Here is a 27,944-nt window from a genome sequence, read left to right on the forward strand (position 1 = left end):
ATGGAAACAAGTGAGAGCAGTACCACGCAAGCTGGAAGAGGGTGGAGAGGCACTGGGGTAATAGTTGTGCCGTCAATCGTGTCACAGGCTACAGGCAGGTTGAGAAGGTGAAGAGGGCAAGTTTATCACATTCATGGTCATGTAGGATGTCATTTATGACTTTGATAAGAACCATTTTGGTACTGTGCCGGGGGCAGAAACCTGATTGGAGGGATTCAACATGGAGATCCCGGAAAGATGTGCACAGATTTGGGAGATGACAACATTTTCAAGGAATTTGGATAGGAGAGTGAGGGGGGTGGGATGAGCCCGTAGTCTGCAGACAAGGCTGGGTCGAGGATTTTTGAAGACAGAGGTAATGCCTAACAGGTTTGAAGGAGAGGGAAAAAGTCCCTGAGGAGATCGAACAGTTAACAATATCAGCTAACATGGGAGCCAGGAGGGGAGGTTAGGTGGTCAGTGGCTTGATGGGAATAGGGTTGAGGAAGCAAGAGTTGGACAAGATGAGCTCAGAGAGGGAACAAGATGAGACAGGCAAGAAACTAGAGAAGGATGCCAGTTCAGGGCTAAGCAGGTGGGAAACATAGCCTATTGCGCTAGATAAGGAGAGGTAACAGGCAGAGGCTGCTCTACGGGTGGTTTCAATCTTAGTGACAAAGTTGTCCATGAGCTCCTCACACTTGTTGGAGGTGAGGATGGAGAAGATAATGGAGAGGGGTTTAAGAAGTCAGTCTGCAGTAGAAACTCAGGGTTAGCTTTGTGTTCCATGATAATCCTGGAATAGTGAGCAATTTTGATAGAAGAGAGCAGGATCCGATAGTGATTTATGACCAGAATTTTGCCCACATGGGGCGGGCTTTGGCGGGGGCATTCGGAAATCCAACCACCGCCCGCGATCGGGCCCTGACCACGATTTCATGCTGACAGGCCAATTAAGGCCAGCCCAGTGTGAAACGCGGCTTGTCACTGGCCGGGAAGGCCCAGGCGAGGGTGGGGGCCTGTCAGCTGCCGGGTCTAATGGCGGCCCGGCAGCCTGTTTAGAAACAGCCCAGGCAGCCGCACAAAGGCTGCCAGGGAAGGTTGTCTCTGCCGTCGCAAGGATGGAGTCCAGTGTGTGAGCAAACGCCGGGCAGGAGGGCAGGCACTCAACCCCCTGTTTTTCCGACGAGTTCCGACAGCTGCCCTCCTGGAGGAGGTGGCTGCCAGAAGGGGCACCCTTGACCCCAGAGATGGGAGGAGGAGGCCATCTCACCTCACCAAGAGGGCATGGGCGGAGGTGGTAGCCTGGGTGAGCAGCCATAATGTGGTGTGGCGCACCTGGGTGCAGAGCTAGAAGTGCTCCAATGATCTGCTGTGCTCAGGAAGGGTGAGTACCATGTTGGCATGGGTCAGTGTGTTCAATTGTTTTGGGCTGGCCGCCCCCCCATGGAGCTCAGGGGTATTACAGCCTGAGTGCCAAATGTCAATCACTTCAGAGTTGGCCAAGGGGGTGAGCCCTGGCTGCTTGGACTGAGCGCCTTGCGGCTCGAGGGCCACGACTTGAATGTGCCCTGTGAGGTGCTCCTCAGCTGGGGTTGGCCAGGCTGCAATGGTGCTGCAGGTAGAGAGTGGACTAGTCAATGCTCCTCTGTCCTTTCAGGAGAAGATATCCCATAACAATAGTGAGAGGTCACGGACTGGCAGAGGATCCCCACACCACCTTATCCTTTCCCACCATGAGCAGGAGGCCTTGGATCTCGAGAGGCGCCATGTACCTTGGTCAAGCAGCTGCGGTGAAGCTGGGGTGTCAGATGAAGGTAAGAGTGCAGTGCACTGAGGTGAGAGTTTCGGACTGTGCATCCATTCTAATGTAGTCACTTCATTGATGGGAGCCTCGAACCTGGGATCCCCATTGATCATTGAAAGACGAGGGCACCATGATGCAGATCTCCATTGTCTCACCAGGGTGCCTGGCATGCACAGTGACAGTGTGATGACTTTAACTAATGACATGTCCTTCTTCTCCCTTTTAGGTTCACCAGCACCCAGTCGCTCTCTGGACCTTGAAGGGCCACCCCTGACCCAGGAGGATCACCATGCCCTCCAAGCACCTGCGTCACACCCGCTCTCTGAACCATGCACTAGCGCAGATGCCAGCGCCTTGGTGGAAATTAGTTCAGTAGTATCTCAGTGCACATCGGTGAGGGCACTTCACATTCATTTGAGGTACAGGCGAAGGCAGAGTGTGCCTAGGGCACCGGCAGTCGGACTGCTGGGGACCAGGACGATGCTCAGTCAAAGGCAGATGATGAGCCTCTAGACTTGTACATTAGGCAGCAAAGGCTGGATGTCCGGTGGGATGTGCGGGAGGCTCTGGCGGAGATCCATGAGGGTGTGCGTGGCATGGTCTCCGCTATTCAGGTGTCCACGCGGAATGTGAGCGCTGCGTTGACCCTCAGGGCCGAGCGCAATGCCTCCTCCATTGAGAGAGTGGAGACTCTCATGGAGAGGCAGCCCAAAGGACAGAATCAGGGGTTCCTGGGGCTGTGCTCGGACCTGCAGCCCTCACACAGGCAATGACGTCAGGCGGTTAGTGCCAGTGTGGGAGATGGATGAGGCACCGAGTATCCCAGATAGGTGTCTGTCCATCGATGGTGAGCAGGGAGGCCCAGAGCGACCTCACGTTGGCACACGACCTGCTTGTTGTCTCTGTGGGCTCCTCTCAGGATGCTCTGGATGACGGCAGCAGCTCCTCCGCCCCTCTGCCAATGACTGGGGCATCTGATGAGGCTGTGGTGACTGGGGAGATGTCCGCCATGGCACTGGCCGCTTCCTCCCAATGGGGCCAGCACAGGCCCCACAGGCCAGAGGACACCGGCCAAGGTCATCAAGGCCAACAGGACAGCAGTGTCAGCAGGCTGGCTCCAATGGCGGTGCCAGTGAGGGGGTGTACCAAGACGTAGCACCCGTAAGCATAAGTTTAAAGCACAAGAGGCACTGGTCACGGGTGATCTTTTGTTCCCCCATTTTGCTTTTCTTCATTCAATGATGTGACTACCAACACGTTTTTTTTTCTGTTCAAGACTTTGAAACTTCCAACATAAAATTAAAATTGCTTTTGTGTTATTGGCCTGAGTATGCTTCACTTGTTTTGTAGGTGCAGGGTATGCCATGCTGGATGTGGGTGACTCAAACCTTTATTGCACAGGCACTGAGTGTATCTTGGGGTAAAAGGAGAGGGTAATTTCTGCGATCCAGGATGGAGGCAGCAGCCCTGGCATGAGGTGGCAGTGCTTATTCAGCAGCCTAGCTGAAGGAGCGTTGGATCAAGGCGTCCCTGCTGTCCCTGTCTCCCTGGAGGTTACCAAGGTCTGGGTCCACGCCCTCAGCATTCTCCTCACCGTGCTCCTCTTCTGACTCACTACTGGATTCATCCTCTGTGGCCTGTGGAGCTGTATCAACATTCTCTTCCTGCAGTGGGTCCCCCCTTGCCAGTGTCAGATTGTGGGGAGCTCAGCATGTAACCACTACCAGGGACACCCGCTCTGGGAGGGTATTGGAGTGCGACCCCTGAACGGTCAGGCATCAGAAGCACATCTTGAGAAGACCTATGGTTCTCTTTACCACTGCCCCTTGGGAGATGGAGCCTCCTTCGGCACTGCACCTCAGACATATTGAGGCAGCTGCATCACTGCCTGTAAACCCTGGCAGCAGGATAGTGGCATCCTCTGCGGCCTCTTCTGCCATGGACTTCCTGCTGGCCCTGCGCCCCTTGTGCCTGCGCCTCTCCTCCCACAGGTCCCTCCCCTGGAAGCTGCACTGGGACACTGACCTCCTCTCCCTTCTGCCCCTCTCTTCCTCCTCAGAGGAAGTGCCACCAGCGGAGATCACAATCCCCATTACCAGGGTAACGGAAGGCTGTCTGATACCTGGAAGGGTCCACATGATCTGAATCCTCCGGGGGCCTGGAAGACACCAAGGAGTCCTGAAATGAAGCCTGGAAATGCTAAGAATGAAGCCCCAATCAGAGATGTAGCTGCCAAGTCTCACTTAGCCACCAGCAGCAAGTTATCTCCAAAACTCCTCACTATGCAAGTTGACAACACGTTGACCCTTCTTATCCCACCCGTGGATGAGGTTTTGCAAATTGGGGCCTGCCCGCCTGCCCATTTTGCCCATGCGATGAGCGAAAAATCGCAGGGGCAACTTGAAATCGCCGTCAATTGGGTTGTCAAGGGCCTTAACTGGCCTGTTAATTAATGGCAGGTGCGGCAGTTCCAAATCCCGCCTGCGTCCGCCAAGCGAAATATCACACGAATGCGCGGTGACATCGGGACGCTTGCCCAATGTCATCACTTTATGCTCGAGAGGGTCGGGCACATGCTCACCCACTCAGCGAAAAATTCTGCCCTATGTGTTCCAGCCAGATCTGGCAGTGAATAGCTAAACCACCAGATCAGTCCAAGTCTGCGCTCGTTGGACATAAGGGAGCTGAATTGAGGATCGTAACAGCCAGGGTGAGAGTGAATGGTTTCAATGGGGAATTGGGCATCAAATGTGAAGGTTAGGGTGTGTTTGAGCAGATCAATAGCTGCAGACTTGTGGCGGTGAATGGAGGGCCAAAGGTTGGTAAGATGGAACTTTGAAAGTATATTTGGAAGAGAATTTTGTTCCGGTGCAGATGCCAAAGGAGGTAGGATTGGGAGAGGAAAGGGAGGTATGTGTGGAGCTGATGCAATGTACACTAATTGTGGCACGAAAATGCTCACATTCCAGACTATAGTAACTTGGAGGAGAACCATGTTGGCAGTTTGTAACATAAGACGAAAAAAATCTTTTTTTCAAACATCTAAATTTTCAATAAGAGTTAGCCATGATTATTAATTGTATTAATTGCATGCAGCAGTCAGGAGCAACTGGGGATTCACTTGTACACCTATAAAAGGGTATTTTTTGGCTGAGGAGCTTGTACTGTAATGTGTATCTTTGTAAATGAATGCTGATAAAATTACGTAAAGATTGGCTCCAGTTCTATCCCTCAGTACTTGATTTTCTGGAGTATAAATGTGATTTTCATCAGAGAAACTGTCCTAGCAAAGTTATTGAGCCCAGCAATGAACCCAGCCTGCACCAGTATCAATAGAGATTTGGGGGTAGATTTTCCAATTGACACTGGGATGTTCCATGTGCTATTTTTAGGGAGGTATGAACTAATTCGAGTTAAAACTGAATATCTGTATTAAAACATAGCACAGAAGAATGTACTTCCAGTCCTGGATGTGTTTGTAGCTGAACTGCAATGATTGATAAATACACCCTAGTCTTCAACCTAGCAGGGATTTCTTTTGTTCTTTGTTTCCCTGCCTTCCCTTGAATCCAGTGACGGTTACACGGGAGGAAACTGCCCTCAAGTATTGTTCTTCCTTTGTGGGCTTGGACAGTGAGGGCATAATTTAATGCCCTTTCCCATGGTGAGTTTGATGGCAGGGGCATTTAACTGGGCAGCAGAGTGACAGATAGGGACCCTGCCGCTTTCCTGTCTCTGCCCCAATTAAATCAGTGGCGGGAAGGCCTGTGCAAGGCCTTTGATTGGTCAGCAGCTCTCAGAGAGTGGGATTTAGGGCCCCTGGGGTCCTTGATCCTGGAGAAGGCCCAGTGCCGCCCAGTTAAGTGCCTGATTGTCGCTTAATTCAGCGTGCTTTCCTGAACAGAGGCATCGCAGGGTTCTTGCCGATCCCCAGCAGCGGGCGAGAACCCTGTCACATCCATTAAATTCTGCCTCAATGTTGACGGTTTGTAACACTGTGGGGGGGCATCACAGTCAGCTTTTATCACTTACCATCCTTTCAGCAGGAAGAGAAATGCTGCCTGTTTCTTTCTCCTCCTCAACCCAGGGCTACTTTGGTCATTTTTAACACCACTCCAATTTTAACTTAATCAGCCATTAACGAATGAATGCTTTTTTTAAAGTTGTTTTTTTTTCTCAGTAATTGTAATTTGTAATGTCCAAAATATAGTTTTGAACAAAATATAAATAACATATTTTACAATACGATTAAATTTAGCCAATTATCTTTTAATTTAATATTTTATTGAAAGCTTTTACTTTATATCTTTAGCTCATCTCAAAAGCCTGGATTTCAATTGGATATTTCTTCCTCATTCCGGCTGGAGTGAATTTCCAATGTTATCTGTGGACTCTGAGCAGGTTGAGAACTTTCAACACACATTCTGTGCATCAGCTGGAGTTGAACTGTTAGGGAGGCACATCCCCTCATCATATGACGATTGAGAGCTTGTTTGCTTTTTCCTGATGAAGACTGAATTCTCAAACCTTTATTTCAGGCCAGTCTGGCATTTATGTAAATTTATTAGCCAACACTGTCTTCCACTATGAACTCAACAGGAGCAGATTGTACATTCTTTGTTGACAGATAGAAAAGAAACTGAGATTAATTATTGAGAATGCATTTGTTTTAGTCATTTGTCTGCTTATTATTGCTGAAAATTCAGTTGGAGGATCTGTGCTGAATCAGTTCAGAGCCTCAAGTCTCCCTCCTTACTTGGAAACTATGCAAATTCTGAACGTTTGAGCATTTTACAAGGTCATTTTTCTTAAAGGAAAATTATGTTTATTTAAGACTGGCAAACAACTCACTCTCAGTCGATTAAAGGGTGAATTTTCCATTTCCGCACTCCGCGGGCTATGTATTAGGAAACTTTGCAGATCAACTCATAATTTTTGATCCATTAATTTTAAAAGGCAGAAAAAATTCACATTTAACTGCTTTATGACAAGAATGTAAAAACAGCGATCAGCTGACAATGAAGAAAGTGGTAGAGAGTGCCTGAAGTCACTAAAGAGATGCCAGCAATTTGTCTATCATGCACTTGACCTCCTATTCCCGCACAAGGCAGTAAGTCCCCTTCCTCTCCCGTTACTGCCAGGTCCCAGTTAGCCTCAATACTGTCAGCTCCTGCACTCAAATGCTCCAGAACCTGAGAATCAAATACTGTGGAACCTTCTGGAATATTTGATTCTCAAACTGATTTTCATCTTAACAACTGTCTGGCTCTCCCTCTATTTCCAGGTCATGGGATCCCTGCTCAGTTTTCATAATATTTTCGTCACATTGGTGAGCTCTTGAAACATCACTGAAACTCTTGGTGGTATGAACAAATTCCACATTTCAAACCGCAGTTGCGGTGTGACACCCAAACAGCCCCCAAGGCTCTCCAAATCTGAAAACTCCCTCCTGAATTTTCCCAGATCCCAGAACCTGCCCAAGTCTTTCTACAACCTCTCTCTTTAGTATTCCCAGAATCTTGAGATCTCTCCTCCAGTATTTTCAGACTCTCCCTCAAAATATTGCCGGACTCTGAAACCCCTTCCTATACTGCCAGATCCTGGCCCATTTCCCAGTGCTCCTAGATCCCAGGGTCATCTCAATGCTCATATGAAAACATATCAAGTGATATGACTTGGCGCAACATTCCTGTGCTTACAAAACCTCTGAGACAAAGTGTGCAACACCATGGGACATTTACTTATACACAAAGTGAAGGAGCACCGTGCAGAGTTGGCAAAGGGAGAAGGGGCGATTACCTATTCACACATCATCTCAAATAGAACAAGTAGATTCTGAACCTTCTAAAGGCACCCTAGTATTAATGTCTTGTCAATTATATTGTTAAGGTTTGTTAATGTCATGTCAATTACATCATTAAGTTTAAGAGAACAGGGAATTAATTTTCTGATACGGTGGTGTAGTGGTAATGTCACTGGACGAGTAATCTGGAGGCCCAGGCTATACTCTGGGCATATGGGTTCAAATCTCACCTTTAAAAAGAGCATATAAATAGGGAGCTCTGGGCAGAGCTGTGAGACTGAATAAGTGAATAAACTCTCTCAATAAAGAAAATCTCTGTGTCTTGGTTTCAGCTTAATCAACCAGCTTGGATCCTATTAACGCCTAGCAACCAATAATGCATGCAGAAATGCATAGGGCAGATAAGTCCACCAAATCAGAGGAACCCAACCATGGCCTCCATCCTTTTCCTTCTAGAAGGCCCACACTGATTAAACTGTGCTGTTCGTTTATACCACCAAGACAGTGTACCAAGGCCTGGACGTGAGACTTCTGAATAATTAGTTAACATAGAATACAGGATACCTGTAATTAAATGCTTACACAAGGAACTCATCTGAGATTGTGATCTCTCCACTCCAATCCCAACGCTCAAGTGCAGTAAACTCACCTCTCACAGCTGCCAGTTTATTTGGATCCAGAGATTTCAGTCCTTGCTGTTTGCTTCCTACAACGCTGCTTGTTACTAGAACCTCATCAGTGAACAGATTCCTGGCCAGGTAACGTGCTGCCAGCTTTGGCTGGGTCTTCTGACTGGCTTTTAGTATAAATGCACCAGGTATTTTAACATTGCGCTTGGGATTCCCCAAAAACCCTTAAAGAACAAAATAGAAAACAAAAGAAAAGTCTGAAAGGATGTAATTCCACTTAGGATCAATTTCTCTCTCACAAGCAAGACCACTCCTAGTCATTGTGACATCTATCATACAACAACTATATGTTATTTAATACAAGCTAAATTCAAACTGATGGGACAAGTTGATTTGTTGAGCATGTTTTCCTAGAAAGCTTATACATTGATATCCTACTTCACCATCATCATCATGTGTGCCCTGCCCAAAGGCAGGTCCTTGGCTCATAGTCTTCTCCATATCTCTGTCCTGTGCCAGTCTTCTCATTTTCCAATAACGTCCTTCAATTTTCACGCCATCCAGCAACGATATTCTCTTCCTCTCTCTTCGTCTTTTTCCTTGAACCATTTCCTCCCTTATGTCTCTTACAAGTCTGTTTCCTCTTGAGATATGCCCTGCTCAGTCTCTCTGCTTTTTCCCAATTATCTTCAGCCAATTTGTTTGTCTGTTCACTCTACTCAGCATTTCATAATTTGCTTCTTTTTCTGTCCAGCTGATCCTTTCCATTCTCCTCCAAAATCACATTTGAAAGCTATTTAGCAAGTTGGTCTCCTCTTTCCCGACCCATACAACACTCCAAATCAAGCTCTTTACAAGTCACTTATCAAGTTGTTTATTCAGCTTTCTGGTTAGCAATTATCTCTTTCTGGATATCCTACTTATACCATCACCGATCTCTCCTGAATGGATCTGAAAAGAAACTGACACCATCCTGGATCACCACGCCCTCCTCTATACCAGGAGGCTGTGAAATATGGCACGTTATTCAACCATGGAAATATCACAGCCTCCATAAGGATGCACACACGGGGGTCAGTGGATAGCACTCGATCATGATTTCCCAACATGGGCCCATGAGGGCGAGTGACGTGAGGTAAACTGTAGCATCCCCTCCTGCTGAGGTTCAGGCCTGGGATTGAACTCAGCACTCTCCTGATCTGTCTGAGTTTGTGCCACCCTAGCTAGTTTACTTACCAACAAGACATTGGGGAAAGTTGACGTACCCACTCACTACAACTAAATCCAGCATGTCTCCTGTATGTACATTCTACAGCACACCGCCGCTTTCTCAAGGGCAATTAGGGATGGGCAACAAATGCTGGCCTAGCCAGCCACACCCACATCCCGTGAAACAATAGATTAAAAAAAATAACTTGTCCAATCAGATTACATAAACCATTCTCTTTCTACAATTAATAAGCTGGGCGTGGGGGTGAGATTCAAGTGATACCACAGAATACAAACTGAGCTTGGATTGTTCATTCATGTCATCTGAATCTGGAGATACTCTCTGTACTAGAAGCCCAGCCTGTTACTCTAATGAGTGCAGGTGAAGTTTATACAAATTGTTCTATTTTTGTCAGAGGGTTTTGTTTACCTAGGTGGTGACAAATCCTCCAAATTCATCATATTATCTGAACTCAAGTATCAATGTATCAGCACTACAGTTCTATTTTACTTCATGATTTGAAATAGTGATACCAAGATTTGGTTTCATGGGAATGAGCTGTGTATATTAAGTAACATATTTCCTACAAGCAAAGATGGCTTAAGTGGGCTTCACTGTATAACCAAACCGAAGTTACCTTGCTTAATTAAAACAAATAGACTTAAAACTTTTAGTTTGCTTCTTCCCACACCCCATCAATGTTTCCAGAATATTTTCTGGAGTGACTCAGGAGCATCTAACTTCCAAGTAAGACTACTGAGGGATGTAGTCTCATTCCAGCTCTTGAATCCATAAACCAGACATAACCATAACATAATCCACAACACTCCAGTGCAGTGCTTGAGGGAGTGCTGCACTTGAAACAACCAGCCTTCAGGTGAAAGGATAAACTAAGGCCCCAGCTGTCAGTACCAAACTGGTCACCAGTTAAACATCCAACCCGAGTGTTCTTTGACATGAAGTCAGTGAAAAGGAATGTCATGTGGAGTTTATACCAGGCAGCCGCTTCATTACCACTCATTCTGTCCCCTCCGCAGAATATTAGTACAAACGATTTGCTCCCTAATTTTTTCCATTCTTTTTTCTTTATTCCATCAATTTTTAATCGTGTCACTTTTGGTTTCACTTTTCTGCTCTACGGGGTTGATAACGTGGTCCCAGGACTTTGACCATTGCACATCAGGCCAAGCTGAGCTGGTCGAACATCTTTGCTCAAGGTCAACTCATGTGGCTATTTCTTGGTTGCTCCTGATGCATTACATATGATGCACTGGGAGTGTTCTGGGGGTCAAGGGCCAGAATGTTGGGCACCAAAAACCAATAAAGGGCTGTTGGTGGCAAATGAAGCATGAGTATGTTTTGGAGGCTTGGGGCCAGATTTTCACGGAATGGGCAAGACTTTGCGGATCTTTAAAAGATACCCAGATGTGGAGGTTCCGCCCCCATTTCTGACAGATCCAGGTTTGGTTGGCGGAGGAAGGGATGGGGCGTGATTCACACAGGAGGGAGACCCAAAGTCAGCAGGGCCACTTGAACTCAGTACTGAGTTCAAACAGACCCCATTTTAGCTGTGGCAAGTACCTTAGACCACAGTATGGGAGTCACAAATTGATGAAGTAGATATAAACGCTTTTGTAGGGCAGAGAAAGTCTGTACAACTGTCAAGCTTTTTAAATGTGCTGCTCTAAACTTTTTAAAAATGCTGCAGCTTTCGGTAAGAGTTTTAAAAAAAAAACCCTGCCGGACTGCTTTAATTGACCAGCGCAGGTCCCCTGTTGCTGCTTACGTTGTGCTTCTGGGTGAGCCTGTCTGTGCCCTGTGCCTGCCACTCACACCCCTGCCCCACAACCGGAGTGAATGTTGTGCTTTTCGGGTTACCTTCAACCTAGATGGATCCGGCAAGTCGGCAAACTTCCTCACTCGAGCTACCCAGCTTGCAGCAGCCCTTTGGCTCCCATACAAATATTTGGCTGTTGGGAACCTAAACAAAGGGGTGGAGATAAGAAAGGACAACCTATCTTAACAAAGAGAGAACCAGCTTTCTCCAAATGTCAGGACAGGCCTCCCTTTCAACATACATTGTGCATTTACAGCACTAGTGCGATCCACCATGTGGTGAGGACCCACATTTGCATCACTTTTGTCAGCTGGTGCACATTTTGTTCATTGACTTTACATGCTGAGATGACTTGGGGCCTGCACTAGGGGGCATGAAGATCACTAGGCATGCGGTAAGCCTCAGGCCTCTGCACCAGTAATATGGGGAGCCAACACCTGGTGTGCTTCGGAATACCAGGTACATATCATGGCACTATTGGTCACTTGTAGTTAGCCTGCATAATATTCTCTGCAGCTCAGAAGTAATCCATTGTACATACCACTTTATAATGTTTTAATATGAAATGCATTATCTAAATGCACGTATGATGGCTTAGCTTTATTCCATTTGTTACAATGACTTTATAAGACAGTTATGTTTTAACCTGTCTCCTTTAATTCAAGGTAAAATGGAGTAGAATGGAGAGGGCACGAGACCCCCTATGGGATCTGCCTGGGGACAAACCCATGTGACTTGCTTAACACTTGGCACCATGATGCAGATCTCCATTGTCCCACCAAGGGTGCCTGGCATGCACAATGACAGTGTGGTGACTTTTACTAATGACATGTCCTAGGTCTCTCTGAGATTCGCCAGCACGCACCTGCTCTCTGGACCCTGAAGGACACCACCCCTGATGCCGGAGGACCACCGGGCTTCATTTGCACCTGCGTCATGCCTGCTTTGTGAACCAGGCAGTAGCGCAGATACCAGCACCTCGGTGGGCATTAGATCGGCGGCAAGGATGTGCACATTGGGCACTTCACACTCGCTTGAGGTGCAGGTGGAGGCAGAGAGCGCCCAGGGCGGCGATAGTTGGAGGGCTGCTGGGGGTCAGGACGATGCTCAGTCGAAGGCGGATGATGAGCTTCTGGAGTGGTCCATTAGGCTGCAGATGCTGGATGTCCAGCGGGATGTGCGGGAGGATCTGGCAGAGATCCATGAGGGTCTGCGTGTCATGGTTTCCGTTATGGAGGAGTCCATGCGGAGCGTGAGCACTGCGCTGACCCTCATGGGCGAGCGCACTGCCTCCTCCATTGAGAGAGTGACGACTCTCCTGGAGAGGCAGCTCCAGGAACAGAACCAGGGGTTCCTGGGATTGCACTCGGACCTGCAACCCTCACACAGGCAGTGACATCAGGTAGGCAGTGACATCAGGTGGTCAGTGCCAGTGTGGGAGATGGATTGGGCTCCCAGTATACCAGCTAGGTGCCCGTCCATCGATGGTGAGCAGGGAGGTCCAAAGCGACCTCACAGTGGCGCACGAGCTGCTTGTTGTCTCTGTGGGCTCCTCTCAAGTCGCTCTGGATGAGCCCCTCTGCCAGTGACCATGGCATCTGATGAGGGAGACTGGGGAGATGCCAGCCATGGCACTGGCTGCTCCCTCCTAGGCGGGGCCAGCACAGGCTCCATTGGCCAGGGGACGACCGCCAAGGTCATCAAGGCCAACAGCACAGCAGAGTCAGCAGGCTGTCCCCAATGGCAGTGCCAGCGATGGGGGCAAGGTGCTGGGTGCCGCACCAAGGCAAAGCACAAGAAGGACATTTCACGGTGATTTTCTGTTTGACTTATATGTCTGCTGGTGTGGATGTCAACACCAATAATGATAATGTCATTATGATTTCAATGACAATATGACAATAACATTTAAATTCTGATGGCCTGAGCATACTTTACCTTATTTAAAGGGAAAAAGCTCATTTCTGTAATGTGGCATGTAAGTTGCCCAATAACTAATGTTTAGTCTATGTTGGTTTTAGTGGCCTGAATCTTCGCTCCAAAGGCGACTACACAGAATCAGGAAATTTTCTGGTTTGCCACACACCCACCTCAGGAAAAATAGTGCTGAATGGAGGAATCACAGAATCACAGAGTGCAGAAGAGGCCCTTCAGCCCATCGAGTCTGCACCGACACGTGAGAAACACCTGACCTACCTACCTAATCCCATTTACCAGCACTTGGCCAATAGCCTTGAATGTTATGATGTGCCAAGTGCTCATCCAGGTACTTTTTAAAGGATGTGAGGCAACCCGCCTCTACCACCCTGCCAGGCAGGGCATTCCAGACCGTCACCACCCTCTGGGTAAAAAGGTTTTTCCTCACATCCCCCCCTAAACCTCCTGCCCCGGAGGGAAATCAGAAGCAGCCACAGCGGCTGCCGAGTGCTAGAGTGAACTGGTTAAAAGGCTCACCTCTCCTCTCTAGGACTTTGTTCTAGTTCTGTTGTTAAATATTAGACACTTTACCTCTGCCCCCCTCACCTTCCACCCACTCCCCATGCCTATCCAAGCCAACTCACACCAACCCATGCCACCAATGGCCTCTTATTCACTCCATGCCAACCCCACTCATCCCCTTGGCACTTTATAGTCCCATGCCAACTCCTACCAACTCTTGCCCCCCCTACCACCCTTTACCCTTACACCCTCCATGCCAACTCATGCAGTAAAATGATGGGCAGAGCTTAGGAGCCATGCTTAGATGATATAAAATAAAGTTCTAAATATCTATTACAGAGCTCACTATGTAAAAAAACTTGCATTCATAAAAGCTCGTTAAACGCATTTAAATCCCAAGTACATAATCCCTTATAAAAACATTGTATTCATAACCCCACATCCAAGACCTAATCCTTTAATGAACTATTTGAGCTGTCAATAAAATTGTGAACTTACAGATTCCTCCTACCCCCTTCACCCTGCCCCAACTGTGACAATGACAGACTGTAGAAGCAGTCAAACAGTAGTAATGCTATATTGATAGCACTTAAGGTTATATCAATAAACGTCCATTGACACTGCAAGCACATATTTTTGGAAACACAGATACAGGCAGACTGTGTTTTTTTAAATTTAAAGGACAGGGGTTTTAAACAACCTGACAGCTCCACAGGATGTATCCGCCTTTTACATCTACTCTAAAAGTTCATAGCTCACACACTGCAGGATAAGGCCTTCACTCCTGCAAAAATGGGGTCTGATTGAACTCACCACAGAGTTCAAATGCCCCTGCTGGATCTGGGTTTCTCCCATGTGTCAATAGCGTCTCGCGCCCATTCCCCTAGCCGCAAAAATACAACCTGCTGGAAATGGGGCGGAGCTTCCGGATCCAGGTTACCAGTGCCATTTTGGATAAGCCCTGGAGTCTCCACCACTCCACGACAATCTAGGCCCGTGTGTTTGTTACAGTAAAAGTCTTAAAGCGTGAAATATTGTTGCCTGATGCCTTCTGTTGGTCCCTGGGAAATCCATATCTCTCATTGAAAAGTTATCGGTCACTCCGGGGATCGTAACGCATTCCGTTCGTTTCTTTCTATTTTATGCTTACCCCATTTCACTCTATTGTTATCCTCACCCTCTTTTACCATTTTTAGTACATCATGAATCTCTAACAGTATTTAATGGTTGATGCAATAGTGCCAAGGTTCCCTAATAGCATCAGAGCTGCTGACTGATCAAAGTCATGTCATCCTGCTCCCATACTGAACAATCAAGGAGCATGTGCGTGAAACAGATACACCAATTCAATTCAAGTTATGTAAATAGGGAAGTGTACCAGCCCTGTCAACTCACTGAAGAGGAAAATAATACATGAAGAACCCTGACAAAACAAGGGTCTTCTGCATGCTAAGGAAAATAGTTGAGTCAGGGCTAAAAAAAATGTAAACTCAATTAATCAGGCTTAACATGATTTGCACCAAAAAAAATCTGTTCTTCATGTTACATTGTGCACTGAGGGACTAACCCATTTATCAGCCGAATGGTACAGTACATCATGGCCATAGATTCTCTCACTGACCAGGACTGAGTAACGGGGTCTCTCTGGGTAAAGTCAATAGAAGTCCCAAATTTGCTCTGAACAGCATGAGTAATCTCAGCATATCAGTTCCTTTCATTCTTGGTATAAAACAAAAATCAAGTCACTTGCCACCTAACAACAGTTCCTACTTACCAAAGCTATTCTTTGAAAGGTCAAAAGTTGAATGTTGTGGCGCTGGTTCTGGTTTTGAAGTCTCCATGTTGAGAGGGTCCATCTCTAATGCAGTGTTCTGGAAAGTATTTTCTTCTGTTTGAGAGGTGGTTTGTATTTCTAGCTGCTGGAGCACTGATCGTTGACTGTGATTGGTTTGTGGTTTGCTCATTTTATAAGCAGCAGGTATGGCCTGCGGCTTCTGACAAGGATGCTGAAGCTCTAGGTTTCGGACTAAGTGCTGTGCCGCTAGACCAGGCATCGCTGAGCTAGTTGCTGGCATCAGGTTTTCAAGAATGTGTTCCATGGAATGAAATGAGGTTGAAACATCTGGTTTCTCATCAACTACTGCATCAGTAGGATCATCTTCGACCTGAATTATTATTGGTTCATTACAGTCACTTGATTCACTCGGGTCAGCTGGACTGGAACAGTCAATTCTCCTCTTTCGCGTCTTCACCGCAGGTCTCAGTCCCACTTTCCTTTTCAATTTCTGGTTATAACAATTTGAAAGAGATGCCAAGACCTGCCTCTGCAGCAAAAGGAGACACATTAAATCAATTGTCATATGTCATTAGAGTTATAACTCTCTGGAAAGACTGAGCTGTCTGAGGTTCCTTTCTCTAGCTAAGACTGAGGGGCTGACTTAATAAAGATCTTTAAAATTGTGAAGGGGTTTCGTAGGGCAAGTAGATGTCGAAGTGATGTCCTCACTTGGGGAATCTAAAACTAGGATGACTAGGAAAACTAGTCATGAATATTTGATAGTCACAAGTAAATCCAATAAGAAATTCAGGATAAACTTCTCTACCCAGTGGTTAGAATGTGGAACTTCTATAATATAGATGCATTTTTGGGGGAGCTAGATAAGTATGGGAGGGAGAAAGGAAGGTTATGCTGATAGGGTTTGTTGAAGTAGGTGGGAGAAAGCTTGTGTGGGTCATAAACAGCATAGATGAGTAGGGCCTGTTTCGATGCTGTACAATGTGTAATTCTTGTGCTTTATACCATAGAGCAGGTTAATTCAAAGGGTCCTTCCATCTAAATTTCATAGGGCAAAACATTTAGCTCGGCAGGTGGGCGCGTGCCCGACCCACTCGAATGTAAAATGGTGCACGTTGACGTCGGACGATGGTCCCGAAGTCAATGAGCAGTTGTGCAATATTTCAGTCGGCAGGGGCACGCCGGAGTTGTCAGCAATGCACCCGCTGACAATTAAAAGGCCTGTTAAGGCCATTAGCAAAGTTATTGAAATAAATTTTTCGCTGCCTGTCTAACCTTACGGTTGGTGGACAGGTGAAAAGGCCAAGCTCCCTTTGCACTTTTTAGGAAACCTCATCCACGGGTGGGATGAGGTTTCCTAAAACAAATAAAAATATAATAAAAGTTTTAATATTTAATTAATAACATGTCCCTGCTTGAGTCACATGAGGGGACGCGTTTTATTATATTTTTAATTTCTTTTCTTTTTTAACAACTCTTCATCTCCCTAAGGCAGTTCTGTGCCCGAGGGAGATCCTCAAGCGTGCACTCACGCGCATGCAGGAAGTTCGCCCTCGTTCTGCTCAGCCTCGCCCCCAGCCCGCAGAGGCAGCGCTGAGCTTAATTGGCCTGCCAGCGTGAAATCGCCCTCCGACCCCGATTGAGGCCCTGACCTCCCTCGCCGAGCTCACAATTCTGCCCATAAAACATGTGCATTCTTTCAAATATGGTAGCTAGTTTAATTCAACTAATTTCATAACCCCGCATATCCTCGGAATTTAATTAGCCAGTTGCATGACTTATTTCCTTCTCGCCCCATCTTCCAGAGCTGTCACTCTTTAGTTTTCTCTTCTGACTAGCAAGAAACAATTTTAACTTAAAACATGTCAAACATAGGTGGAAATATTTCCCACTTAAACATAACATATTGATCCTTTTCACAAGCTCCCAGTTTCAGTTTGTCTTTAAGGGTCATGGTAAAGATTAAGGTAGGTTCTGGAGCTATGTCTCTGGTGCAGGTTGGGAAATTCCTCCTGCAAATTGCCAAACAGTCATCACCTCAATGGGTGCATTGTACACCTTAAGAGATCGGTTCAAGAATCGATCAATGTTGTTCCTCAGGCTGAATAGGGTTCCCAGCCCCTCCCACCAGTTTTTCAGAGGAAGGGACCATTGAAGTGCTTGGGGGCACATGCCACCATATCCCCACCTCTCCTCCCTTTCCTGGAGTATAGGCCCAGTGCTATCATATTCATTCACCCAAATGTAGAAGATGGGCAGGACCCAAAGAAACAAGGCCTCTACAGTTTACAGCATATTGTCTCTGCGTTTGTTCTTATTCCAACAATTAAAAATGACGTCTCCTTCCTTGCTGACCCCCATATCTCTGTATATTCCTCTGTTTCAAATATTTATTCAACTTTCACTTAAAAGACGCAGCGGCCTCTGTCTCAACTACTCCTTGCGGCATTTTCTGTGTTTCTCCTTCCCCCTTCCCTCAGTGCCTTACTGACAATTTTAAATGGAATTTGCTTTGTTAGTGACTCCAATCACAGGGACAATCTTTTCCATTTGCTCAATGAAAGCCTTTCACAATTTAAAAAAATGTCTCTAAATCTCTTCTTAACCTCCTGTGCTCCGGTCCCAATCCTCATAGCTAGGGTTTTCCAACATGGTAAATCAATATTTATGTAAACATTTTCTTCTGTTTGAGAAGATTTTGAGACCCAGTATTCAGGTGCCATACACTCTGTAAGGCTCAACTTCCTTTCTGTAAAGAGATGGTGAAGGACTCGAACTGGTGACATTGATGACTACAGCCAGTGCCATACAGATGTTGGAGGTTTTCTTAAAGGGGATGATACATCTCTGTCACTGTCTCCCTGCTAGATCTCACTACCCTTGCGCAACAATCTTCTGTGAATCCCAGATATCTGTGCCTGGTACAGTCGACTGGCTGTGTTGCACAGCGGTGGGATCTGACAGTAAACCCTGTGCAGAGTCTGACACCAAAAACAATCTTTTCCTTCTCTTACTGGCCCACCTTTACCAGGTCCAGTGATAGCGGAACATTGAATGCATAATGTGCAAAAAACTTTAAAAATTTCAACTGAAGTGTGCAGCTGTTCACCTTCAACTCAACATAGGGAAAGCAATTCAGCACCTTGGGCATGTTCTGAAGACTGCAGGTTACAGACTTCAGCAACACAGGTTCTTTATAAGGAGTAACAATGTATCACAAACAATGCATTAGCATTGATATATGATGGCAGTAAAAGCAGGGTGGGTGTGTATCCGACTTCTGGATATGTGCTCTTGGTGGGTGAGACTCCCCTCCTGAAGCATTGATTCATAAAATTACCCCTATTCTGCTTTGTGATCTTAGTAAACCATTATGCTAACAAGCCATGATTCCATGATATAACGAGAGGTCAGCTCATGTAAATCATAACATAATACTCATGGTGCATGATGCACTGGGATTGTGCAAGAAGCATCAGGGAGCAGTATAGCTTGAGCAGCGGTGCTCGCTTTGAAAACTGAACAGGTGGAGAATCCAAGAAATTGCAAGAATCCAAACAAGTGGAGCCAGTCCATTTAACAAAACACTGTTGGAGGTGTTGCTGAGAGACGTCTCTTTTAAAGCAAGGGGCCACCTTTCCGGTTCCAAGAATATTGGGAAATGTGGATGTACAAAGGGATCTGGGTGTTCTTGTACACCAGTCAATGAAAGTAAACAGGCAGGTGCAGCAAGCAATTAGGAAGGCAAATGGTATATTGGTCTTCATTGCAAGAGGATTTGAGTTCAGAAGTAGGGATGTCTTACTGCAGTTATACAGTAGCCTTGGTGGGACCACATCTGGAGTAATGCTTGCAGTCTTGATCTCCCTGCCTATGATAGGATATACTTGCCATCGAAGGAGTGCAATGAAGGTTCACTAGGTTGATACTGGGGAAGGCAGGATTGTCATATGAGGAGAGACTGGTTTGACTGGGCCTATATTCACCGAGTTTAGAAGAATGAGAGGGGATCTGATTGAAACATATAAAATTCTAACAGGTCTGGACAGACTAGATGCAGGGAGGATGTTTCCCCTGGTTGGGGAGTATAGAACCAGAGGCCACAGTCTCAGGATACAGGGCAGGCCATTTAGGACTGAGATGAGGAGAAACATCTTCACTCAGAGGATGGTCAACCTGTGGAATTCTGTACCACAGAAAGGTTGTGAAGGCCGGGTCACTGAGTAACCACAAGAAAGAAATTGATACATTTTTTGGAATATTAGGGGCATCAAGGGGTATGGAGAGAAAGCGGGAATATAGCGTTGAGATAAACAATCAGCCATGATCATATTGAATAGCGGAGCAGGCTCGAAGGGCCGAATGGCCTATTCCTGCTCCTAGTTTCTATGTTTCTAAGAAACAACAGCATCATCAACACACAGTAACTCGTGCAAGGTTCTTCCATCAGACTAAGATCAGCAGTTTAGGCAAACACAAGAAGGCCTGCTCTCGATCTCTGCTTTACACAATGGAGTCTAGCATGACTATGTAGACTGATTCCAAGGGCAGAATTTTTGCCCCCACAAGGGGTCAAGAATGGAAGGGTCGGGTGTGTACATTTGTACCACCGGCTGACAGGTAGCCAGTTCAGTTAAATTAATGGCTAATTAAGGCCAATTGTCAGAGGTTGACTGGGCAGGGGCAGCAGTGCATGGAGGCTCCAACTGGGTGCAACTAATAAGCACAAAGTAAACACAGCGTCAGTTTCACAACAGCAGAGCACTTAAAACAGGATGTTCGTACCAATAATACAAGGTAAGCTTACTTGCTTAGCAAAAAATTTGGTCCTCCCTTGACGTAGATCAGACACTTGCCGCTGAATCACTTCCACTTTTCTGTCCAGTCTTCGGATGGTAGAATATATAACCTACATCGATAGTAAAAATGATTCAAAAACAGCAGGTGTGTCACAAAGCAGAAACTGTGACAGCTATAATTATGGTAAAGGGCATTTTTTTAATGAGGAAAAAAATCTAAGCTTTTGAGTTAAAGTTGCTTCTTAGTTTTAACTCCACTTCTTGCTGTTTGTAAAATGGCTGTTGCATGTCAAGAGCTGCCCCTCCCAAATTTAACTTTCTTTGTGCAGGTTGCGTTCTGTTTAATTTTTTTGCCACAAGTAATCCATGTGGGAACGATGCAAAATTGACACAACAAAACAAGGATTATATTGTTTCTGGCCTCAAGCTGCTGGTTAAAATCAGATTTCCCAATTTTTCCATTAAATCAGAATTGGCAGCGTGAAGAAATGAAAAGCAAGGTTACGAATTAGAGATGTGCAGGCAGAAAATGCACAGAAGGTCAGACAGCATCTGAGACAGAAAGCTAGGTTAATATTTAGATGCAAAACTTCATTAGAAATTTGTAGATAGGTCACGCCTGAAATGTTAATCGCTCTTTCTTTATCAGATGCTGATCCACCCGCATTTTTAGTGTTTAACCTCACAAACCATCAAGACTCAGAATCACAGAATCACACAGTGCAGAAGAGGCCCTTCGGCCCATCGAGTCTGCACCGACACGTGAGAAACACCTGACCTACCTACCTAACCCCATTTAACAGCACTTGGCCCATAGCCCACTCCCCTGGTAGTTTCAGAGAAACAGTATTTGGACTCAAGCAGAGGCTGGGAAAACTGAATGTTACTCTTGATTGGCGTCGTAAGCAGTAAGAACTTGCATTTATAATGCACTTTAACATTGAAAATTTAACCCAGCTTTTTCAAGAAGGCAGGGGAAAAAATGCACATTCAGTTAAAGACTTAAAGCAGGAAAGGAAGGTGAGGAGTTGGGAGGATTTTGAGAGGGAAAGGCAGGATGTAGGGAGAGGGGTTGTATGAAGAGGGCTGGACAGATCCTGGGACTGGAGGAAGTTACAGAAAAAGGGAGGGACATGACTGCGAAAGGATTTAAACACATTGATGAACTGAGAACCAGTATAGGTCAATGAGAACAGGGTTGAATGGGTGACAGGGGTTGGAAGTTGGATAACACACTGACAGCAGAGTTTTGGACGAGCTAAAATTCACGAAGGGTAGCGGGTGGGAGGCTGACAAGGACAGCATTGGAGTTATCCAGCTTGAAGGTGACAAAGACATGGATGAGGGTTTCGGGAAAGATGAGCACAGCAAAGTACAGAGGTGGAGGTTTGTCTTTGTGATTGAGGGGATTAGAAGTCAGAAGCTCCGATGGGACCAAGTGGGATGTCAAGGTTGTGAATAATCCGAGGGAATGGGTGAGTTTTTCGAATTGTCAACGAGGAACATTTGGTTGTTTTCACTGCTCCCAAAGACAGTAAGGAGTATACAGAAATTTAAGATAACGACCCAAAGAAATGCAAGAAACTGTTTCTTTAGACAGGGTATGATTAGAATGTGGAATTCTCTGCCATTAAAAACTAGTAGATTGGTGAATCCTTTGGTTTCACACACATTAAGCTTCCAAATCATACACTACTGGAGAAGTCAGGCACTTTTTCGCTGAGAGAGAGGATAAAATGAAAGGAATTCATCCTGGGGCTCTCTCATTCACATCACAAAGTGGTGTTTGTAAGATCTAGAAGATGGCCATTCTGTTCATTCCAAACTTTCCTTGGTTCTTTTTGTGCTCATGGGGGCTTCTGAAATTTGAAGCACCCTGGGCGTAATCAAGCACTTTCACATCGAACAGTGCACATCCAGTCATGGAGTAAGATGTCCTCAAACTCCCCTAATGCTTCAGTGAATTTATCCAATGAATTGTTGAACTAGACTGATGGGAAAGGTCACATGATTGAACCCTGGTCTATGCTCAACCTGACTAATGATAAGGAGCTACAACTGATCTCAGAGCCCTTAAATGAGGAAGGGGAAGACTAGCCAGAGTCCTCACAATCCTGCTGGATGGGTACATGAGCAGATATCAGGTTTGGACAAAGTTTGACACAGCTGTGATCCTCCCTCAAAAAGATTGCCTCTCTTCACTTAAAGGTTCACACAGGAACAGTGGCTGTTTTGGTGAGGGATTGAGGGCCAACTAATGGTTATAAGTCTCATACCATTAAGAGAGGGGCCAATGAGAACATTTACAGAAAAAGACAGATGTTTTTTACTCTGCTCAACAATGTGCTATTCCCCTAGCTCCTAGTGTGACAACGTGACAACCTATACCAGCCATTATGATCTCTCTTCGCAATAGTTTGGGATCACCTCTACTTGAAGAAATGAAAAGCAAGGTTACAAAGTAGAGGTGTGTAGGCTGAAAATGCACAGAAGGTCAGACAGCATCTGAGACAGAAAGCTAGGTTAATATTTAGAAGCAAAACTTCATTAGAAATCTGTAGATATGTCAAGCCTGAAATGTTAATCGTTCTTTCTTTATCAGATGCTGATCCACCCGCATTTTTGAACTGGGTTGAAACAATCCAAACAAATATAAATATTAAATTGGGTAAAAATTGATCCAATATTTATCAATCTGTACCAAGTGAACATTAGGTAGCAATAAATATGTTATCGACTACTTTACTGAGCAGCTTTCCTGTGCTCACTAGTGATTCTATGGATTATGATACAATGACACTGGATGGCTCATCTTAACTCTTGTTGGTGGCACAAAACAGTAGATTTAACACTCATTAGACGTCTCTGTAAATCAGGCAGGGTGTATAAGCCCTCGGCTCTTTAATCCATATTTAGTCAACTAGATCACAATATTTGTTGACAAATTATGGACAATTTAATAAATAGTTGTTACAACTAGCTGCTTAAAAAAAAACAGCCTGCTTACAGTTATAGAGTGTTGCCTAGCAACACAAATTATTCACTAAACTAATATGTTTACTTTCTGGCAGGCATTAATTGTTAGGCTGTTTGGCTTCATCTATAGAACAGATGTTAGGAGACTGGTCTTGAAATTATCCTGTCGGAAAACCAGACAAACACACTTATATACTCCTCTGACATTCCTCTCTGCTATGTCAGCAGAGGTTTTAACTTATTTACTGTAAACATTATTTATTATCCTTCTGAAATTATAATTCCAATTCTTTGGAGAGATTTATTTATGGCTGATTTTCTTCGCACTGCACTCAGGAGTAATAGATCACCTAGGCACGGGCATAGGGTACTATTGGGCAGGGATGTTCACATGCCCGTCATGAACTTGCCTGAAAAAAACTGGGTGGCTCCACTGTGAGATGTGCAAATGTTCCTGCTCAATTTTCCTCTACTGCGCCCACATTCAATCTCATTGATAGAGGAAGACGAACACATATCTGGAAATCACTGCCCGAAAGGGCAGGGGAAGCAAATTAATGATTTTCACGTGGGAATTGGATAAGTACTTAAAGGGGAAAAATTTGCAGGGCTGTAGGGAAAGGGCAAGAAAATAGGACTAATTGGGTAACTCTTTCAAAGAGATGCATAATGGGTCGAATGGTCTCCTTCTGAGCTGTGTCATTCTATGATTCTAATATTGATTTTGCGCAAATGGGATAAAATAAGTTAATGGGATAAAATGTCCCATTGCCTCTACAACCCAACTACTGTCATGTGCCTCAAATGGTAAGAAAAATAGAGAACACGTAGGTTGCAGACAACTTTAGATTGCAAATCAGCCTCAGGCTGTTCATCAAATGTTCGTCATTTTACTGCGCAGTTCCAGAGTTTTGTGTTTGCTTTATCGACGATTTTGTGATCATTAACATTAATGGCCAGGAAATTAAGAATGGTGCCATGTCCAAATTCCGGATTGTATGCTGACAAAGACATCTCACATAGGAATTTACTGTCTCAAACCTATCCTTGTCTATTATCCTACTTACATAACATAGGCCTGAATCTTCTGTTCGGCGGGATGAGGTTTCATGAAGGATTTATAAATGTAATAAAAATTTTTTAGTAAAACACATTGACATGTACCAGTTCATGTGACACTGTCACATGAGGGGACATGTCTGAATAATTTTTAAATTTCTTTTTTCAAGTTTTACAAATCAAATGAATCGTCCATGAGGCAGCTCCATGCGTGAAAGAGCACAGGCCCCGACTCTCCCTCCTCCCCCGGCCCGCACAGCGCTTCTGGGTGCACATCACGCTGCGCCGGCCTTAATTAGCCCGCCCACGCAAAATGGTGGCACGCAGCCAATCGCGGGCAGTGATCAGCTGAGCGCCCGCCCACTCCCGAACCACCCGCTTGATGGGGAGAAAATTCTCCCCATAGTAACGTTCCTTTACTTCTCTGTGTATTCTTGTAATCCAAATATTCCTGCAGAAAAATGCTCAGCCAGATTTCCAGACATTACTCTACAAAGCGGAAGAGGTAAAGCATGCCTATGTTATGCAAACAGTATTCAGCTGGGATGAATTTCAGAGATAGATAGGTTTCAGTTCACAGCTTCTTCACTGGCTTGCCTCCGAGTCCCTGCATTCCCAATTTCCCATCTCCAGATTCAGACCCAGCCCCAAGGCACCAGCCCCTGAAATCACTTCTAATCCTGCTGGCATCCCTAAGCCATTGCCTTCATACTCTCTCCCAGACTCAATAGCAGACCGTGCATTCCCTACCAAACCCTTAGGAGCAGCTCCAAATACAAACTCCCTCGTCTCCATACTTGTTCAGATTTCAAGATCCAGGCATCCACATACCTCTGGGTTCTCCATCCCCTCCCAATACCAGCAGCAACTCTGGCTTTCACACTTCTCCTCAGCCTCACTCTTAGGCACAAGGTACAGGACCAATTTCTACACTTGGTCCTTCCTCAGCAGTAGCCACAGGTCCTGGTCGCCAGGCACCCAGTTTAGCAGGACTCCCCACCACTCCACTCCTTCCATTAGTGGTTCCAGGGCTTACACTCAACTGCTCCCTCCTAGCTCCAAGCTCTCCATTCAATATACCCCCCTTCACTGTCTCCTGACTGGGAATGAATGGGGCTCAATCTGTCCCAGCTCCAAGCTTCCCACTCATTCCTGGCCTGTACTCACCACCCTAACACATGCCAGGCTTGACCAGGTCTTCCCTCCTTCATAACCAGCTGGACGACATTCGCAACTATTCGTGAGTTGCAGCTCCAAGTCCAACTCAATGGGCAGAATTTTCTGCTTACTGGGTGGGCGGGCCTGACCCAATCTCCGGCAGGCGGGGAGCCAATCCCTGCCGGAGAAGTGGGCCCCACCGCCATTTTATGTGGGCAGGCCAATTAAGGCCCTCCCAGTGTGATGTCCGGTGGGAAGTGCTATGCGCTTCCCTGTGTGGGCTGGGGGGTATTCCCCAAAAGCGAGAGGGCACTCTTTCACGCATGCGCAAGATAGAGCGCACATTTCCCTGAGGCTAAGTGCTGCCTCAGGGAGATCGCTGACACTTTGAAAAAGATTAAAATTAGAAAAAATAATCATTAACATGCCCCCTCATGTGACTGTCATATGAGATGGGACATTTTCATAATTTACACTAAAAGTTTATTAAACTGTTTAAATCCCCACATGAAACCTCATCCCGCCGCTGGTTGGATGGGCAGGTCCTTAATTGTTTCAATGATCCTGTCAATGGCCTCAGATGACAGGTCGGCGGGCTGACAGCTTATTTTGCTGGCCCCCACCTTCCTGAAGATTTAAATGGGGCGGGATGTCGTCGGGGGTTCTGCCCAACATCATCCTGTGTTATTTTATGCGTTGGTGAACGGACCCTGCCCCCTGCCCGCCGATGGCAAAATTCAGCCCCAGGTCTCGTGTGAGGTGAGAGGTAACGGAGAGAGCGAGGCACGTATGAAACAAGAGACCGAGACATAAAGAGAGAAAAAGAGGAGAAAGTGTACCACCAACACACAAAAAAACATAATAAATAAATAAATGAGCAAAGCAAGTGTGAGGCATATGAAGAAAGGATGAGGTAAAGGAAGAGCGATTGAGGGGTGGGGTGCAGTGTTATCTCCAATTTTGTTAAGTTAGCATTAATCTAGCGAGTGGGTCACCTGCCCATTGTAGAACACACCCATTGTGGAAACCTCCCCACTTTCAATTGTGGAGCTTGACCCATTGTAGAACCCTCCCTGATTTCCATCCCACTGGGTCGAACAGAAGGAAAACCTGGCAGTTTCTACAATGGGCAGCTGATCCACTTCTCTAGGTCAGTGAGCAGGTAGTGAATTTGGAAAAAATAGGCTCATGGAAATGGAGAAATTGGCAGTCAAACTAAAACAGTGGAAAGAAAAGCAGAAATAATTGGCAAGCGGTTGGCAGAAACACAGTCACAGAAGAGGGAAAGAATTAATTTTTAAATTTTTGTCTGCAAACAACATCACAAGAGCCTCACTAGTACACATAAACGACCTAATAACAACTCCATTCAGTATAAACATCATCATTCTCAACAACTGCTTTTCTGAGAGGACCACAGTAATCATTCATTAACTGGATCACTTAAAGTACAGTGGACAAGTTTGAACTCAATATTCACCCTCTGAGACATTCAAGCTTGCAGTTTTACACTTAAACTGGTACTTGACTTTAAAAAAACAAACAATACTTTCCAATGTTGCTGTCCATGGTTTGGAGGCTGTTCTGAAAAAAACTCAGAACATTTCCAATGCAAAAAGCCACATTTACGTGTATGAAGCACCATAGGAAATAGGGGATAAAATTTAAATTGATCAATCAGAAGCCAGGAAGAACCATCTTATGAGGGGCAGGCTGAAGGAACCAATTTTCCCCAGAATCTGAATGTTTATGTTGGCAAAGATGGTGTGAGAAGAAGTGCAAGGAAAGCCAAGTCTCACAGCATTGATGACTGGGGTTTTTGGTTGCACATCAGTCATTGTAGTGGAGGCTAGCAATCAATAAGGGATGGCTGTTTAATCCCACCAGAACTCTGTCCAGTTTGCACCAGGCGGTAGGTAGTGATCACCTCAAAAAGGCTTTTAGATATGCAATTGGACATGTGGGCCCATCTTGCACAGTATTTACTGACACTCAGCGAAGCTGGATATTCATTTTGAAAGATGCGGCACGAAATCACTGCTTAAGGTTGTCAGGGACTCAGCAATGGCGAGGGATTTAAAAGAGTCACCTTTTTACCTGACAGTAATTGAGAATTTCCATCAGTGAGGACTGCTGACCTCCGTTTTCAGAGCTGTCCGTTATGTCACTATCCTGAATAATTAAAGAACATGTATGTTAGCTATCTTCTAACATCACTCGCTTTGGCATACATTTGATTTGAGGAAATAGTGTATCATAAAGATAAAATACTTCTAAAGATGGTATTTGTACCTCATTATCACTAAATGGTAAATTCGCCAATTTTATGGGGAACAGCATACAAAGGGCTTGCGTGTAGAAGATTTATACAACAATTTAGTGCTAGTTCTTAAGACAATACAGTTCTTTTGCAGTGCAGCTTCCCATTAATTGTGCGGGATTTGTGAATTAAT

General features: G+C 45.5%; 1 protein-coding gene across 2 annotated transcripts in view; it reads right to left on the reverse strand.

Moving 5' to 3' along the window:
• Window positions 1-27,944, reverse strand: part of LOC121290346 — a 141,839-nt gene that overhangs the window by 60,350 nt on the left and 53,545 nt on the right. Inside the window, exons 5-8 of one of the 2 annotated variants that reach the window (XM_041210696.1) lie at window positions 27,589-27,663; window positions 20,307-20,408; window positions 15,479-16,028; window positions 8,239-8,442 (exon numbers count right to left, since the gene is read on the reverse strand). In XM_041210696.1, the coding sequence (XP_041066630.1) occupies window positions 8,239-8,442; window positions 15,479-16,028; window positions 20,307-20,408; window positions 27,589-27,663 (931 nt within the window). The remainder of the gene's footprint in view (window positions 1-8,238; window positions 8,443-15,478; window positions 16,029-20,306; window positions 20,409-27,588; window positions 27,664-27,944) is intronic. The other variant, XM_041210697.1, reaches the window with a different exon arrangement.

Source organism: Carcharodon carcharias, chromosome 18 (genome assembly GCF_017639515.1).
Source record: "Carcharodon carcharias isolate sCarCar2 chromosome 18, sCarCar2.pri, whole genome shotgun sequence".
Classification (NCBI taxonomy): domain Eukaryota; kingdom Metazoa; phylum Chordata; class Chondrichthyes; order Lamniformes; family Lamnidae; genus Carcharodon; species Carcharodon carcharias.